The 17162-nt window shown below is 44.2% G+C and overlaps 3 protein-coding genes and 1 pseudogene across 4 annotated transcripts in view; all 4 read right to left on the reverse strand.

The window, feature by feature from the left end:
- Positions 1 to 931: 931 nt before the first annotated feature.
- LOC122738271 (GDP-fucose transporter 1-like) lies at positions 932 to 1631 on the reverse strand. Its single transcript, XM_043980334.1, has 2 exons — positions 1542 to 1631; positions 932 to 1500 (listed from the first exon to the last, which is right to left on the reverse strand). The coding sequence occupies exons 1-2, from the start codon at positions 1629 to 1631 to the stop codon at positions 967 to 969; spliced, it is 624 nt and encodes a 207-aa protein (XP_043836269.1). The 3' UTR covers positions 932 to 966.
- Positions 1505 to 2959, reverse strand: LOC122742613 (GDP-fucose transporter 1-like). The gene has a single exon (XM_043986952.1). It carries the CDS (start codon positions 2275 to 2277, stop codon positions 1651 to 1653), a length of 627 nt encoding a protein of 208 aa, XP_043842887.1. The 5' UTR covers positions 2278 to 2959; the 3' UTR covers positions 1505 to 1650.
- Positions 2960 to 3679: 720 nt separating this feature from the next.
- PLAC9 (placenta associated 9) overlaps positions 3680 to 17162 on the reverse strand; it is a 71185-nt gene continuing 57702 nt past the window's right edge. Inside the window, exons 2-6 of one of the 2 annotated variants that reach the window (XM_043984690.1) lie at positions 10148 to 10201; positions 9475 to 9575; positions 6788 to 6911; positions 5166 to 5271; positions 3680 to 4280 (exon numbers count right to left, since the gene is read on the reverse strand). In XM_043984690.1, coding sequence (XP_043840625.1) covers position 4280; positions 5166 to 5271; positions 6788 to 6911; positions 9475 to 9575; positions 10148 to 10166 — 351 coding nt within the window. In that variant the 5' untranslated portion in view covers positions 10167 to 10201 and the 3' untranslated portion in view covers positions 3680 to 4279. The remainder of the gene's footprint in view (positions 4281 to 5165; positions 5272 to 6787; positions 6912 to 9474; positions 9576 to 10147; positions 10202 to 17162) is intronic. The other variant, XM_043984688.1, reaches the window with a different exon arrangement.
- LOC122741328 lies at positions 13585 to 13905 on the reverse strand (annotated as a pseudogene).

Below are 17162 nucleotides of genomic sequence, written 5' to 3' on the forward strand. Positions count from 1 at the left end.
TGGATGTCTCAGCAGACCGAAGGAGGGCCAAGGGGCTAATACTTGCCAAGGGCTGAGGAGTGAGTTTGACCTTCCCCACATCAAGGCCAGGGGCTGAGACCAAGGATGGTTCTGCAGGGGAATGGCCTCCCTGTCCTTACCTAGCCAGACTTCTCAGTCACTCACGCATCAATGGGCAGGTGGTCCACTGTTCTCCATTTGGGCCAAGGACAGGGACAGCAAATTTAGCACCAGCTTTCGGGGGCTTTGGAGAATGGGGATGTGAGGGAGGGACGAGGGCTCTGTTTATGGGCACATCCACATCTGCCTCCCACTCCTGACTCGAGGTTCCCAGGGACCAGTGGGGACATTTACAATAGTTACTGACAGCCTCTAGGCACAACATCCTCCATGGGAGAAGAGAGCAGGATGGAGGGCCCATCCCTCTGGCTTGGGGTTCCTAAGATAACCCCCTTCTCTGCTTACTCCTCTCAAAGAAGACCCCTCCTCCAGGGTCTACAAACACCCCAGAGGCAGGGGAGGGGGGCAGATGTTCACGTGGCAATCTTTGGCTACTCCTTACAAAGAGACTGATGCCTCTTTTCAGGCAGCGGTGAGAGAAATTCTCAGAAGACTCGACACATCGGCCAAGTGGCCTCTCACCATTCCCGAATCTCAGTTTCTTCACCTGTAAAATGGTACAATAACATGTGCCCAACTGCACAAGGCCGTTGTGAGGAAAGAACTCTGTAAACCATAAAACACTAGAGAAATGGGTCTGCTGACACAGGAGCTCCGGACCAGCCTCCGGATTCCTTCATTGTGGCAGCCACTCTCTCTGGGTGCCCCACGTAAAGATCTTGCCCCCACAGACCACATCTGTCCGCCTTCATATGCTCTGCTGTCCCCCCCCACCCCCAGAGAGTTCCTTCCTGCCCTCTGACCCCCCAGCCTCATCCCAAGCTCTCTGACCAGGGCAGGGAGGGCTCACACGCCCATCTCGCCCTTCTCGCTCTCTTTAGGGATCAGTTCCTCCTGGGCTTTCTTCATCTCTAGCCCTTTCACCCACGTGTAGGCCGAGGAGCCACCCAGCACCATCATGTTGCTTGTCCACCACAGGAAGCTTTTGGTCTCCTCAAAGTAGAGGACTGCCAGGACCGTCTGGGCACAGGCCTTGGCCGTGCCTGACACATTGTGGGTCAGGGGGCTGGTGAACTTGATCTGCAGGCCTGTCATGTAGCCGATGGCAAAGCCGAAGAGCCCACCCAGGGTCATCATGCCCCAGAAGTGGGCGCTGCCCAGCTTGTCGAAGACGGCCAGGGTCTGCAGCTCCCCAAAGAGTAGCAGCAGGGGAAGGAAGAGGATGCAGGCGTTGACGTTGTTATAGAAGGTCAGCCGCCAAATGCTGCCGTCCACTGCCGGCAGCACCTTCTTGGTGTAGATGGCATTGAGGGAGACACAGAGGCTGGCTAGCACCCCAAACAGGGTGCCCACCCACGACAGGGTGCCTTCTTCTCCCTCCTGGTCCACACCAAGCCAGAAGCCACCAATGATGATGCCACAGGTAAGCAGGGCATAGAAGGAGGTGGTTTGCTTGAGCAGCAGGTAGGAAAGTAAGACATTGAAGACGGTGGTGAGTGAGCGGCCCACATTGTAGAAGGCCACTCCAACCTACTTGAGACAGAGGTTGTTGAAGGTGATCATGCTAATGAATACCACGGACAGGGGCAGGATGCTCCGGGAGACCTTCATGTCCATCCGCACAGAGGGGAAGTCCACGGTGCCCGGCCAGCAGGTGGCCAGCAGGCTGAGGGCCTTGCAGAGCAGGACAGTCACCAGGCACTGGTAGAAGGTGACAAAGAGGGGCGCATCCAGGCGGAGGGAGGGAGTGTCCAGCAGGTATTTGTTCAGGAAGACCATGGAGATGGAGATGACCCAGTAAAGAGTCACCACCAGGGCGATCTGCATCGCCCTCAGCAAAAATGGCTTCTCATGGTCCGGCTCTCCCTCGGACGGTGCCTCCAAGGCCCCTGTGAGCGCCATCCTCAGGATCCTGGAACGCTTCAGAGGGGTCCTGACCTGGGTGTCAGCCGGTAGTGCCCCGAGCGGAGCTACACCTGCCGCTACCCCGCCCTGGGGGCTGTGCCAAGAGCCAAAAGTGACTTTCAATGAATAATTTCCAATATATTTCATCAAATTCATGACACATTTGATATGTCTTTTATGTCTGACTGATGAAATGATAATGGGTGAAAAAGAAAATTTAATTGATATATCAATGGATTTTAGACTAAACATCACTTAAAAATGACAGTCCCGTATGTTTTCTGGCTGAAAATAAAAAATGAATTTCCAGTTCTCAGTAAGAGCTTGTAAACTTATCTACCCTTTCCTGTACATATTTGCATGAATGAACATTTTCACTTTCTTGTGTTAAATCAAAATATAGAAATAAACTTGATGTGGAAACAAATTTAAGATTGTGTCTGGTGTTGAGCCAGACATTGCAAACCTTTCTTTAAATTTTAAAATGTACAACATTGAATGTAAGCTTATGTGTGATTATAATATTATGTTAAATAGTCTCCAGGTTGTAACAGTTCATTAGAATGTGATTTCTATTCAAGTAAGTTTATAAAATAAAGGAATTTAATATGAAGTTTTGCAGAAAATAGTAAGCACATGTGATCTTGATGGATTACTTTTTTTTTTTTTTGCAGGGGAATGAGGGTTTAGTTACTTGTCCAGGGTCACACAGCTAGTAAGTGTCAAATGTCTGAGGCCATATTTGAACTCAGGTCCTCCTGAATCCAGGGCTGGTGACTTATCCACTGCACCACCCAGCTGCCCCTGGATTACTTTTAATTCTTACAAAATGTCTCAAAATATTTGTAATTATATAATTACAGTTTAATTTTATATTTAGATTGTACATATATAACCTATATCAGATTTCTGTTTGGGAAAGAGGGAAGAGAAGGGAGGAAGGAAGAAAAATTTGAAACTCAATCTTACAAAAATGAATGTTGAAAACTATCTTTGGGGGCAGCTAGATGGCACAGTGGATAGAGCACCAGGCCTGGATTCAGGAGTACCTGAGTTCAAATCTAGCCTCAGACACTTAACACTAACTAGCTGTGTGACCCTGGGCAAGTCACTTAACCCCAATTGCCCTGCAAAAAAACAAAACAAAACAAAAAAACTATCTTTACATGTAATTGGGAAAAATAAAATACTATTAGAAAGATTAGAAATACAAAAAATTATATTTAGGGTTTCCAGGATTATAGAATTATATAATACAAATTTTAGTTTGGGGTGGAGGTGGGGGGGAGTTATCACTGTAGCTATTATAAGTACTTAATAAATGAATCTAAAGAATATTATTACAAATGTTAAATTATCCATGGGGTTCAGTACCCATTTTTGTTGTTGTTTCAAGATGACTGAGGAATAAAAAATGTTCTGAACCACTGGATTACTATAGTAAATGAACTAAAGTTAGGGAGTTTTAATGATCACCTGATTCAACCACCTTGTTTTACATATGGGGAAACTTGGCCAGAGATATTTACCCAAGGATACACAGACAGATCAGAGACCTGCCACCCTTTGCCTTGTCCAACCTCTTTGCCCTCTTCTCTTTCCCTTTTTTACCTTTCCTTTCTCTCCTTTCCAATTCTCTTCTCCTTTTCAATACTTTCCCTTCCTAGTCTCCAAGAAATAACTACCTTTTGTGTATCTAAAGCTTCCTTCCTTTTATGCAGGGGGCCTTTAATTGGACCACTTTTTGGCAGTCCGGTTGACTCTATGACCCCCTCCTGTCCAGAATAATGTTTTAAATACTTGTGTTTATATTGAAATCTAGTTATAATTTTTTTTTAAGTTCAAGGAACTCAGGGTAAGTCCCTTTGTTCTAGGAATTGGAATCCAACAGTAAGAGCACCCAGGGGTCTCCTGAGTTTCCTTACCCCTGAGGTACCCAATGGTTTCCTGTGGGCCAGTTGTTTCCCAAAGCACCCTTTTCCTCCCATCTGGGTCTCCTGCTTCCACCTCCTCATTTTGGGCAGTTTTCCTTGCTGGGGTGTTCTAAGCAAAATAAAAAGAGAAGCGTCTGACTTGTGGCTGCAACAGTACAACAGTCTTCAAGTTCACAGTACCAGACACATTTATTACACGACAGCCTTTTCCAACATGTATCCAAGTGGATGAAATATCAGCCACGTGGGGAGGAGTTATCCAAAGAGCTGCGAAGTCACTGCTGCCCTCAGCCCCAGGTCCTCTTGGTCCTCAGAGGGATTCTGTAAGAAACAGGAGGTTTCATGGTGGGTGGAAACAGCATCAGCCCAGAAGGAAAAGCTGATTGAATGCCTGGGGGAGAGGGGTGGGGTGGGAGGGTGTCTAGATTTGCAGGGAGGGAGAGGCTTCTTTGTTGGGGAGAACCTCTCCCAACTCCTGTGTGTTGTGGGGCTAAAATGAAGAGCCACCTCATCCCTAAAACTGGAAACTTTCTTCCAATTAACTCCCTGTTCCTGTCCCCAACCAGTGCTCAAATGGTGCCCTTCCCCATTGGCTCAAAGCTTTTTATTTCAGTATCAGAGATAGGTGTGAGATACCAACTCCTCTAAGAGGGCATTCACAAAAGACTTCAAACTCATTCCAATGTATGACTTTATTAAGGAGAGATCTTCCCTTGAGGGAGGGTTTGGTTAAGGAGGAGGGAGGAGAAAGCAAAAGGGAATGTGGTGTCTGAGAGGGAGAGAGGAGATAAGGAGTAAAATGACCACAGCACGAGAAAGCTGGTGATGTCAAAGCCCACTGCCCAGGTCACAGTTGCTGAAGGTCATATTCTGCCCAGCCCTTGTCCTTTGTCCTGCTGTTCTGCATGGGGAATCCAGCTCCTTCTTCAGGAACATTTTGAAAGACCTTGAGTTTGCTAAGAGGAAGTCTAGAGTAGTGGAGACAGCAGCTCTTATCTCCCTGTTTACATATATAGCTCCCTTTCCCAGAAATCCCCCACACTCTTCTGGGAGCTGTCTTGAAGACCTCACCTACGGAGGCAGTACGAGGTGCAGAAGGGTGGTTAAGGCTCCAGGGAACTGGGGGAGGAGGTGATGCACGAAGAAAGGCAAGTAGGAGGAGGGAGACTGGCCCACAGTAGACAGATCTCCTTCACTGAGGCTTACCACATCTCCCCTCCCCCTGCATCCTCTTCCTTGTCTGCGGGGAGCTCCTTTTGCTCATCAGCAGAGCTGAAGAGATGGCAAGATCCAGCCATGTCTATTTTTCCTCCTGTTGACAGCAGGAATGGGAACATCTTAGTACCTTAGCAGCCCTTGAGTTCGGGCCAGTGTTTCCAAAAGGAAAAAGTTAGAGAAGCAATTTGGCAGAGTGAGTGTGGCAGGGTTCTGGCATTGAGAGCTTGGTTAAAGCCCTCTTTCTGACCCATATCATCTGGGTGACCCTCTTGGGGTTCCAGAGTATAAATTACAAAACAGACACTATTCTGCCTTTGTTAAGAGAGTCTCTACCCCAGGGAATCATCTATCCCTTCACAGGACCTGACCAAAACAACCCTCAATTACATGTGTTTATTCATATGCACATATAAGGTATACACACAATGCCATGTGTCTAAAACTAAACACATGATACAGGTGTGTTACATGTGTGTATATGTGTATTGTATATATGAGATATAACACATAGAAGCCCACATAAAAGATAGGTTTGTTACATGCATTCATAGCACTGTGACACATGCAAGTGTCATATATACATGTGTATGTCATGTGTGTATGTGTGTACATCCAAAAGCAAAGCTATGCACACAGAATAAAGTCTACTTAATTTCTTCTCCCGCCCCTCTGCCCCAGGTTAGGAACCTCCTCCAGACACCAGCTTAGCCAAACTGGGCATTTGGGCTTAGACAAAGACCTCACATTCTGAGAACCACATTTTCTTCCAAAAGCTGGGATCTCTCATGTGATCTTGTTTTGGTCTTTGGGTAGCCGTCCTTACTAAGAATGAGAAGGGGGAGAGAAGAATGTTGATAAAACTTCAGGGGAGGTAGGGAATCATCCTTTTTCTTGAAGGCCTGAAACCATCCTGGTACCGTTGTCTGTGTTACATCTGTACGTACCCATATCCCCTTATTCTCCCACTGAAAGGCACCCAAGCCCTACTGCTTCCTTATTCCTACTTCCTGAGGTAGCTAGGTGGTACAGTAGATAGAGCACTGGACCCAGATTCAAGAAAACTCAAGTTCAAGACCTGCCTCAAACTCTTGCTACCTGTGTGACCCCAGGCAAATCATTAACCTTGAGTTGCCTCGGTTTCCTCAACTGGAAAATGGGGATAATCATAGCACTTACTTCAGAATAGCTCCAAAGAAACATGAGATGTGCAACTTTACAAACCTCTCCATTCTGAATGTTCACATGGACGGACTATTTGTGCCTGATTGTGGTAGAGCCTTCTGAGCTTATATTGCTCTGACTAGGCCCAGTTGGACACACTGTACATTGACCCCAACATAGCAATGTCATTTTGGTCCTCTTCAGTTATGAAGGACAACCACCTAACCTGACAGAGTTGTGAGGATCAAATATTAGTAAAGCACTTAGCACAATGCCTGGCACATAGTAGGTGCTATATGAATGATAGCTATTATTACTCCTCCTCTCACTTTTTACCCCCAGATACCCTAGAGCCTCATTAAATTTCAGCTGGAGCTGTTCTTGGGATGAAAAAAAATGGGAGGCTGAGCTGAAGCCAGGGCATTCAGGGCCATCCTGGGGACACGCACCATCTCCAAAGAAGTCCTCAACAGGGCTCCCGGGCTCTGGGGGCAAGTTCCATGCTATGCTATCCATCAGGTTAAGCAGGTTCTTCACTTCAGACTCTAAGTGCTCCACAGTCTTGTCCAGGGTCTGGTAAGGAGACAGAGAAAAGGTCAGGACAAGGGAGAGAGAAGAAGAGCTCAATATGCGATATATCAGCACCAGATTCTCTAGTCTGGGGGCAAGGCTGAGTCAGGATTAGGCTAGCTACTGTCCTGCATTCATCATACAGAGTCATATATAGGGGTGAGGGCCATGCTGGAATTGCAAGTGGAACCAAACCTACATTGTAAAAAGATGTATCATAGTAGTATGTATGTATGTATCACATGTATCATAATAATATCATTTATCATATCATTTCTACCCTATTTATCTGGCAGCTACACAGTCCAGTGGATAGACCACTGGGTCTGGAGTCAGGAAGACCTGGGTTCAAATCTAGCCTCAGACTAGCTGTGTGACCCTGGGCAAATCATTTAACCCTCTCTGCCTGAGTTTCCTCGTCTGTAAAATGAGCCGGAGAAGGAAATTGAAAATCACTCTAGTATCTTTGCCAAGAAAACCCCAATTGGGGTCCTGAAGATTTGGACATGACTCAGATGACTGAAAAAACAGCAACCACCTCCCAGGGTTGTTGTGAAGATCAAGTGAAATATTGGTAAAGCACTCAGCACAGTGCCTAGCACACAGTAGGCTCTATATAAATGCTGGGACTCTGGGGAGGAGCTATATGCTATCAGATGTCCTTGCCGGGCTGGTCGGTTTGTCTGGGTTGCTTATTTCCATAGTCGTTATAAGGGAAGACTTATGGGGTAGGGAAGGAGGGAGGGAAATTGTCAGAAATTATGTCCAATGGTATCGATAATAACGAGATAACAAGTTAACAGGAAAACGTTTGTCCCCATCCTTTCAAAGGATGCTGGCTCACATTACTTTGGTCATGCTTCCCTCTAGTGGCCATATGGAAAAATAATGACTTTAGAATTTGAAAAATTTTCATTTAAAATGCATTGCTAAAAAGAAATGACAAAATAAAGCAAAAAATGCATTGTTGTTTTTAAGACTCTCAGTTTAACTTTTTATAAAATAGTTATTAAGCAAAAAAAAAAGTATGTGTGTGGCATATTAAGCAACTTTAGAAACAAGTGTTTGAATTTATTGTGTCTTCCCTGAAGATGGTGATGATGAGAATCATCAATCATATGGCCACTAGGAGAAGCCGTTCCATACAGAGAGCAGGTCTCCAAGTCAAAATGACATGAGTTTAAGTTCTAACTCAGATGTATCCTGACTGTGTGACCTTGGGCAAGTCACTGGACATTTCAGTGCTCCCAGACAATTCTAAGAACAGTTTTTAATCTGCATTAAGAAAGGAAGTTTCCTGGGGGCGGCTAGGTGGTGCAGTGGATAAAGCACCAGCCCTGGATTCAGGAGTTCCTGAGTTCAAATCCAGCCTCAGACACTTGACACTTACTGGCTGTGTGACCCTGGGCAAGTCATTTAACCCTCATTGCCCCGCAAAAAGAAAAAAAAAAGAAAGGAAGTTTCCTTAAGGAGGAACTTCTAGTACTGATAAAATTACAGGTCTAGACTGCTGCTGCTGCTACTACTACTACTCAGGTGTTTTTTTTTTTTTTAATTTTTACTACTACTACTGGTGCTGCTGCTGCTACTGGTGGTGGTGATCATGATAAGCCACTATTATTATTCTTTGTTATCATTATCACTATACAATTCAACAAATAATGAGCATCTACTATGTACTTGGCACTGAGTTAGGTACTAAGGATATGAAGATTGAAAAGTAAAACTGCCAAGAGGCACCAGAATGCTGTGGAAAGAGTACTGGAGACAGAGGACCTGAGTTCAAATCCCAGCATAGTTATTTATTACCCATAATTCCTTGATAAGTCACTACATAACCCTGTTCTTTGCTTCTTCGTGTATAAAATGGCAGACTAGATGATCTTTATGGTCCACCTTCCTGCTCTCAGTCTGTGATCCTATGATCCTTGACTTCTAGTCATTACCAGGGGTCTATACTGAACTTTTCTCTTCCACTTATGAGAAAAGCACCTAATGGAGGTGCCAGCATTGGTCCCCTTACCTGATCCCCTTTGATCATCTTGGTCTACCTACTTATCTTTGAAGACCCACTTCTTCCAAGAGATTTTTGCTGTTTCTTTCTGCTTTTTTTTGGATACTCCAGAGTAGGCTAGTCTAAAATTTAGGACTTGATTCTATGTTGCTTTATACTGTTTTCTCATTACTTCACATCCATGAGTCTTGTCTCCCCTAGCTGGGGAAGACATGGGCATGAACCTTTGTTTCCTTGTTTTTCTCAGCAGTTGGCACAGAGCTGGACATATACTAGGTTCAATAAGTGATTGAGGGGGCAGCTAGGTGGCGCAGTGGATAAAGCACCGGTCCTGGAGTCAGAAGAACCTGAGTTCAAATCCGGCCTCAGACATTTGACACTAGCTATGTGACCCTGGGTAAGTCACTTAACCCCAATTGCCTCACTAAAAAAAAAAAAAGTGATTGAGTCCCCTCTCTACTCTTCCTCCTCTGCCCCCACCATTCCCATAGCTGCCAGTTGCCACCCCATTCCTTCCACCTTTTCTCCCACCCCATCCCACGGCTCCAGTACCTCTTCCACGAGGTCTAGGCGACTATGAAGAACTTTGTGTTCATCGCACCACTTCATCCACTTGTCTGCATTTCCAGGGGAGGATCTGAACGGTTGTGCATCTGCAGGAGACACAACTTGCTTTAAGGCTCAGCTCCCTTCAGCCAACTGTCAGCTTCCTTATAATCCCAGAAAGCAAGTAAGAACACCTGCACTCTAAAAAGGTGGCAGTTCTTGAAATGAGGGAAGAACAAAGTGAATAAGATGTACATGTCCTCTGGCATCTCTACATTCCTATCATTCAAGGCCCCACTCAAGGCCCATCTCCTCCATGAAGCTTTCCAAGACCCCTTTAGCCCAAGGGAACTAAATGATCGCTCCTTTCTCTAAAGTCTCATATTTATATTGTGTTTTAAGGTTTAGTGAATCGTTTTTACTTACATTATTCCATTCAATCCTCACAAGAACCCTGCCAAACAGGTCCGATTATCGTCCCCCTTTTACAAATTAGGAATTTGAGACTGAGAGTAGTTACTCAGTGACTTGTTGAGTGTTACATAGTAAATAGCAGAGAAGAGATTTGAACCCCACTCTTCATGACTCCAAGTCTAGCCCTCTATCCACTAAATTATGCCGACTTTCTACTTAAATCAATGCCTCATGATTTTATACTTGATCATGGACTGTCTGGTACCTTTCTTTACTTGTTTCATGTGTAGAAGAAGAGACCAGGCTTTGATGGTGGTTCCTGAAGATGTAATAGAAATGTCACAATTTCATTCAGAATTCTACAACTAGTTGCTATTTACACAAAACAGGGTTTTAGAATTCTTTAGCCAACAGAACAATTGCTATTTAGCATAGAATGTAGGGACTACTGGGAAGAGGTAAAAACATTCGTCCCTACCAATGACTTGTAATCCCTTTGCTGTTTAAGGAAATGGAGCCTTTGGGAGATTTACTTAAGCTAGGGGGTAAGATAAATCAAAAGGGGGCAGCTAGGTGGCTCAGTGGATAAAGCACCGGCCCTGGATTCAGGAGTACCTGAGTTCAAATCCAGCCTCGGACACTTGACACTTACTAGCTGTGTGACCCTGGGCAAGTCACTTAACCCTCATTGCCCAGCAAAAAAAAAAAAAAAAAAAGATAAATCTAAAAATGAGTCACATTAGGAGACTGTTGTTGAAAATGATAAGCCTAAGTGAAGGAAGTGTAGTTAGAGGCAAGAAGTTGAAACATTACTCTCTCTGTGCACAAAACCTCCTATCATTCCATCTCTCTCTGTGCCTCACTCCTAAATCTACTCTTTGCCCTCATCACGACCTCCAATCCATTCACCCCTCAAGTAATTTCTTAGCCCACTGCTTCTTCTCTTTACTTTCTTCTCTTTCTGGTCTCCACCATATAATTAGGCAATTCAATGCCTCACTCAATGTCCTCTACTCAACCTCTTTTACTGTTACCATTCCTCCCTTGCCAAACCTCAGCTCTGGATTATTTTCACTATCCACCTCTTTTGCTCCTATTCACGTGCTACTGAAAGAAGCTAGAGAAAGCTACAACTCTGTTGAAGGTGATGGTTCTTGAAGAGAGCAATTATAAATGTATTTTATCCAAATTCAACAGGGTCATCCATAGACAGGGAACACAGGTCAGGGCACCTGTGTTAAGTGATGCACATATAGAGAATATATATGACCAGGAAAAATGCAGGAAGGGGTAAATAATAGCTTTACCACCACAAAAGTACCAATGTGTTCTACTGATGTAATTGTCTGCCCTAAGTTTCTCTCCATACCAATCTATCTTTCACAGAGCCACCAAAATACTTCCCCCCTGAAGTACAGGTTTAACCACGCCCCCCTCCCTACCTCAAATCAGATGGCTCAATTTTAAAAATATATTAAGTACCTACTATGTGCCTAGCTCTGTGCTAAACACTAGGGATACATTAAGAAAAAGAAAGACAGTCCATGCCCTCAAGGAACTTGAAATCTGATGGGGGAAGATAACGAGGAAGCTGGGAAAGGGCAGGGGGACACCTCAGGGCAGCCATCATGGGGCCATCTTGTTCTTGGAAGTTGAAACCAAGCAGAGCTGCAGATGGAAAGTCGAGGGAGCCTCAAAGTCCAGATTCTGCTCTCTATAAAAAAATGCTTTGGGTGGGAGTTAGTATTCTACCTTCTTGCCCTCCAATCAGAGGGGAGAAAAGGCTGAGGGATCAGATATAAATTGCTCGATTTGGCATTTAAGTATCTTTCCAACCTGGCTCCATCTTATCTTTCTGTCGTTCTTATAAATCATTCCCCTTACACACTCTACAATACATTCATACTGGCCTACTTACCATTGCTCGTTCCTAGAACGAGCACTGGTTGTCCACCATGTCTTGAGTGCACTCCCTCCCCACCTTTGCCTTTTATAATCAATCCCTAGTCTACTTCAACACTCAGCTCAAGTACCTACACCTACCCTAGGCATTTCCTGATGCCTCCAGCTCCTCATGCCTTCTCCCCAATCATCTTGTCTCTATTTGGTCTACATTTTGCCATGCTTCTATGTGCACAGGCCTCCTTTACAATAAGGACTGATTTACCTTTTTTCCACAGTGTTTGGCATACAGTATGTGCTTACTAAAAACTTATTGATTCATTGAAGCTACACCTTTCTTAACGCAGCTCCAATGATCAATTGTGACTTCAGAAGACTGACTGGGAAACATGCCTCCCACCTCTTGGAGGAGAGATGGTGGATTATAAGTAAGTGAGGCATATGTTTTCAGACATGGACAATATGTTGATTGCTTTTCTTAGCTTTTCATATTTGTTACAAGGGAAGATACTGTCATGGGAGGATTATGGGCCCCGGTCACCCCAACAATTCTCTGGGGGGTTCAAGGAACCTTTTCCTTGAAACCTCAGGGGTTTTCCCTTGAAATCAAGTAGGCCTCTCCTTGAACACAATCAAGGACACACACACTCACCTAACGGAGATAAGCGGCACAGATTGAACTGAGCATGCTCCAGGACCATCACCCCACATTCCAGTCCTCCTAAGCATCTGGATGAGGTAATCCAGGAGAAGACCACCTGGAACCGCCCATCAGCAGACTGCTTAGACCCATCAGGACAAAGTTGACACCCACCACCAGATCTCTCACGAGGGATTCTTCCTACCACAGCGCGGGAAGACCACCAGCCCCTCACCCAATAAGAGACTCTTACCCACCCCCCCATCTAAACCCTATAAAATGGCACCCCACAAGTCAGTTGGGGGGAAGCGTTTTGTTCTGGCAAAACCTTCCTCCCGGCCGGTTTCTCTTGTACCCCAATAAACCTGTTCTCTTATTCCTGATTAGGTCTTGTGCGAGAGTGTAATTCTTTACAGAGGAATCCTAAGGACCCACGTGCTTTCTCCTATCGCTCTCCCCATATCAATACCAAAGGAAAATTGGAACACTAATGTACTGTTTTTTTTAAAATAACAAACATTTTTATTTAAAGTTACTAATGTACTGTTGGTAGAGTTTTGAACTGATCCAGCCATTCTGGAGAGCAACTTGGAACTATGCCCAAAGAGCTATAAAACTGTGCACACCCTTTGATCTAGCAATCCCACTGCTAGGTCTATGTCCCCCCAAAAATTTTTTTTTAATTTTTTTTGAGGAAGAGAACAAATACACTGGTACATGTTTACTTTCCAAAATGCTTATTTTCAGATACAGGCAGAATCACAAATCATATATTCGAGGGTGAACCACTGCCACCAACTTGCCTGGTGTGGTTGCCCTAATGGCAAAGGACAAAGAGAACTGGGGACAGGGGAAAGCAGGATAGCTTCATGCTCTGATTTGTAGCCTTTGGAAGGAGGCATCTGTTTTAAGAAATAGGCATTTCCCATGGACAACAGGGTATACTTTCATCCCATCATAAAGAGTGAAGCCACTTGGGGGCAGCTAGGTGGTGTAGTGGATAGAGCACCAGCCCTGGATTCAGGAGTACCTGAGTTCAAATCCGGCCTCAGACACTTAACACTTACTAGCTGTGTGACCCTGGGCAAGTCACTTAACCCCAATTGCCTCACTTTAAAAAAAAAAAAAGAATGAATCCACTCAATGTCACCACTGACTGGTCAAGGCCTTGACTCTTCCTTGCATGAATGGTGAGGTCGGGGAGTATACTTCCCTTCCTTCATTAGCTTCTCCTTCTACTTCATGACCATTCCCAAGGGTTCTATCGTTTTCTGCCTATGCAAACATTCAATGAAATCTTCATATTCCAGTTTGCATTCTTTCTTGACTCGGGTCATACCAATTCCGTGGGCACACTCAATGAATTACTTTTCAAAAGTATGGTGTCGGGCTGGCATTTTGTAAGGTTGTTCAGTACTCATAATTGTCATCTATTTGTCAACACTGATGCCCAGCCGGGTTTGAATATTGAAGAATGGCATAGCTACAGCCTAGCCCAAACACCTCGTCCCTTTCCTTCACAAGCCTCTGTCATCCGACCAAAAAAATTTTTTTAAAGGGGAAAAAAGGCCTATTTGTTTTTTGTTTTTGTTTTGTTGTTGTTTTTTGCGGGGCAATGGGAGTTAAGTGACTTGCCCAGGGTCACACAGCTAGTAAATGTCAAGTGTCTGAGGCCGGATTTGAACTCAGGTACTCCTGAATCCAAGGCCGGTGCTTTATCCACTGCGCCACCTAGCTGCCCCCCAAAAGGCCTATTTGTACAAGGGTATTTAGAGCAGTGCTTTTTATGGTGGCATAGAATTGGAAATTGAGATGCCCACCAATTGGGAAATGGCTGAACAAGTTGTGCTAAATTATTGTAATGGAACACAATTGTGCTATAACAAGTGACAAGTAGGCTGATTTCAAACGTATGAACTGATGCAAAATGAGGCGAGTAGAACCAGGAGAACATTGTACACAGTAATAGCCATATTGTACTATGATCAACTGAAAATGACTTAGCTCTTCTCAGCAATACAATAATCCAAGACAATTCCAAAGAACTCATGATGAAAAGTGCTATCCATATCCAGAGAAAGAACTGATAACAGTCTGGATACAGATCGAAATGTACAATTTTTCACTTTCTTTATTTTGTGTATTTTTTTTGGATTGTGTTTCCTTTCATAACATGACTAATATAGAAATACATTTTGTATGATTGCACATGAAAAACCTATCTCAAATTGCTTACCGTCTCTGGGAAGAGGGAAATGAGGGAAGGAAGGAGAAAATTTGGAACTCAAAAAATTTTTTTAAAGATCTAGATTTTAATAATTGTCTTTACATGTAATTGGGAAAAATGTTTTTAAAAAATTGTAAAGAGAAGATTCTACTGTCCGGGGGCAGGGAGGGTGGAGAGGGGAAGAATAAAAGAAGTTGTCAGTGTGAAAAAAAGAAAAAAGCATCAGTGGAGCATTTTAAAAGAAAAGAAAAAGATTGCTTTAGCTCTTTTGGTCTTATCGCCTCACATTTCTAGGGTGATTCATATTTGCCAGAATTTTCACATCCATTATCTCATTAGATCTTATAGGGGAAGCAGAGCAAATTATCTTCACTTGATAGATCAAGAACCCAAAGCCAGAGACATAGAATGACTCACCTTATATCTCACAGTGGTTGAGCCACTAGAACATAGATCTTTCTGAGGCCAGACTTGAACTCAGATGAGTCTTCCTGACTCCAGGCCTGGCACTCTGTCCACTATGGTGCCACCTAGAGGTCCCCTCAATAAGATACCCTAAAATATTCCCTCTAGAAGGCCTGAAAAATCACCCCCAGCAAATCTTAAAGTGGGGAGGGAGATCTTCAGCCATTATATGGACCAAGATTATGGCTACCATCTCTTATCTATCACCACCGGCCTTCTAAGTAATATGGGAAACTTTACCGCCTAATTATCCAAGTATTAACCATTTCTAGGAGCAGCATGGTGGCACAGTGGATAGAGCCCCAGGTCTGGAGTCAGGAAGAACTGATTTCGAATCTGGCCTCAGATATTTACTAGCTGTGTGACCCTAGGCAAGTCACTTACCCCTGTTTGCCTCAGTTTCCTCATCTGTAAAATGGCTTGGAGAAGGAAATGGCAAACCACTCCAATATCTTTGCCAAGAAAACCCAAATGGGATCATGAGGAGTCGGACACAACTGAAATGAGTGAACAACAACAATTAAGTATTTGTGTCCCCATACCCCCATACCCTGCCATAAACTATAATTCTTTTTTGGGGGGGCAGGGCAATGAGGGTTAAGTGACTTGCTCAGGGTTACACAGCTAGTAAGTGTTAAGTGTCTGAGGCTGAATTTGAACTCAGGTCCTCCTAAATCTAGGGCCAGTGCTTTATCCACTGTCCCCATAAATTATAATTCTTTTTTTGGGGCGGGGTGAGGCAATTGGGGTTGTTACTTGCCCAGGGTCACACAGCTAGTAGGTGTCAAGTGTCTGAGGTCGGATTTGAACTCAGGTCTTCCTGAATCCAGGGCCAGTGCTTTATCCACTGCACCACCTAGCTGCCACCAATAAATTATAATTCTAAGTAATGTTTATCTAAGGTTTTAAGGTTTGCAAAGTGCTTTTTTCTTTCTTTCTTTCTTTTTTTTAGTGAGGCAATTGGGGTTAAGTGACTTGCCCCGGGTCACACAGCTAGTAAGTGTTAAGTGTCTGAGGCTGGATTTGAACTCAGGTACTCCTGAATGCAGGGCCGGTGCTTTATCCACTGTACCACCTAGCTGCCCCTGCAAAGTGCTTTTACATGCATGATCTCACTAGGTAATAAAGGGCCTTAGAGGTAGGATGAGTTTTCATTTCAATCAACCTGTCCCAAAGGGTCCTTTATTAACTGTCCTACAGACCATCCCTGGTGGGGACCCAGTGGAGACACAGAAGTCATCTGTGACTATGACTATTTCCATTAAGGATTAATGTTGGGGGGCGGCTAGGTGGCGCAGTGGATAAAGCACCGGCCCTGCATTCAGGAGTACCTGAGTTCAAATCTGACCTCAGACACTTGACACTTACTAGCTGTGTGACCCTGGGCTAGTCACTTAACCCCCGTTGCCCTGAAAAAAAAAAAAAAGGATTAATGTTGGGGGCAGCTAGGTGGCTCAGTGGATAAAGCACTGGCCCTGGATTCAGGAGGACCTGAGTTCAAATCCAGCCTCTGACACTTGACACTTACTAGCTGTGTGATCTTGGGCAAGTCACTTAACCCTTATTACCCTGCCTAAAAATTGAAAAAAAAAAAAAAAGGATTAATTAATGTTAAGGATTCTGAGTACTGGAAGACATCTTAGAAGATCATTAATTCAGTCCCATCATTTGACAGATGAAAATGCTGAGGCCTAGGATGGCCAATGATGGACCTGAGAGTTCACATTCCCTGACTCCAATGGGCCTGGGAGCCAGTTTGAGGGTTTATTATTAAATTTTCAGTGTGAACATTTAAACCTCAGAAAACTGCAAATGCTACAAAGCAGGCCTTGATTTATTGATTCTCTAGACTTTTTAAAGAAAATATTAATAATGCAAATTAAACTTAAAAGCCATTTTCCGGGGGAGAGCCAGTGGTTAAAGAATTATTAGCAAACACCTGCTTATAGACCTACCATGCTGTGGAGAGAGGATCAGACCTTTTTTTCCCCTAACACTTTCATATCCATCATCCTCTCTAATTCTCACAACACTCGAGGAAGGGAA

This window comes from Dromiciops gliroides, chromosome 2 (assembly GCF_019393635.1).
Source record: "Dromiciops gliroides isolate mDroGli1 chromosome 2, mDroGli1.pri, whole genome shotgun sequence".
Lineage (NCBI taxonomy): Eukaryota > Metazoa > Chordata > Mammalia > Microbiotheria > Microbiotheriidae > Dromiciops > Dromiciops gliroides.

Coding starts and splice junctions, on each gene's coding strand:
- LOC122738271 (XM_043980334.1), bottom strand. CDS start 1,631: ATGTGGGCCGCTCACTCACCACCGTCTTCAATGTCTTACTTTCCTACC. Junction 1,501..1,541: donor CTTCTATGCCCTGCTTACCT/GTGGCATCATCA, acceptor GGTGTGGACCAG/GAGGGAGAAGAAGGCACCCT.
- LOC122742613 (XM_043986952.1), bottom strand. CDS start 2,277: ATGTTTAGTCTAAAATCCATTGATATATCAATTAAATTTTCTTTTTCA.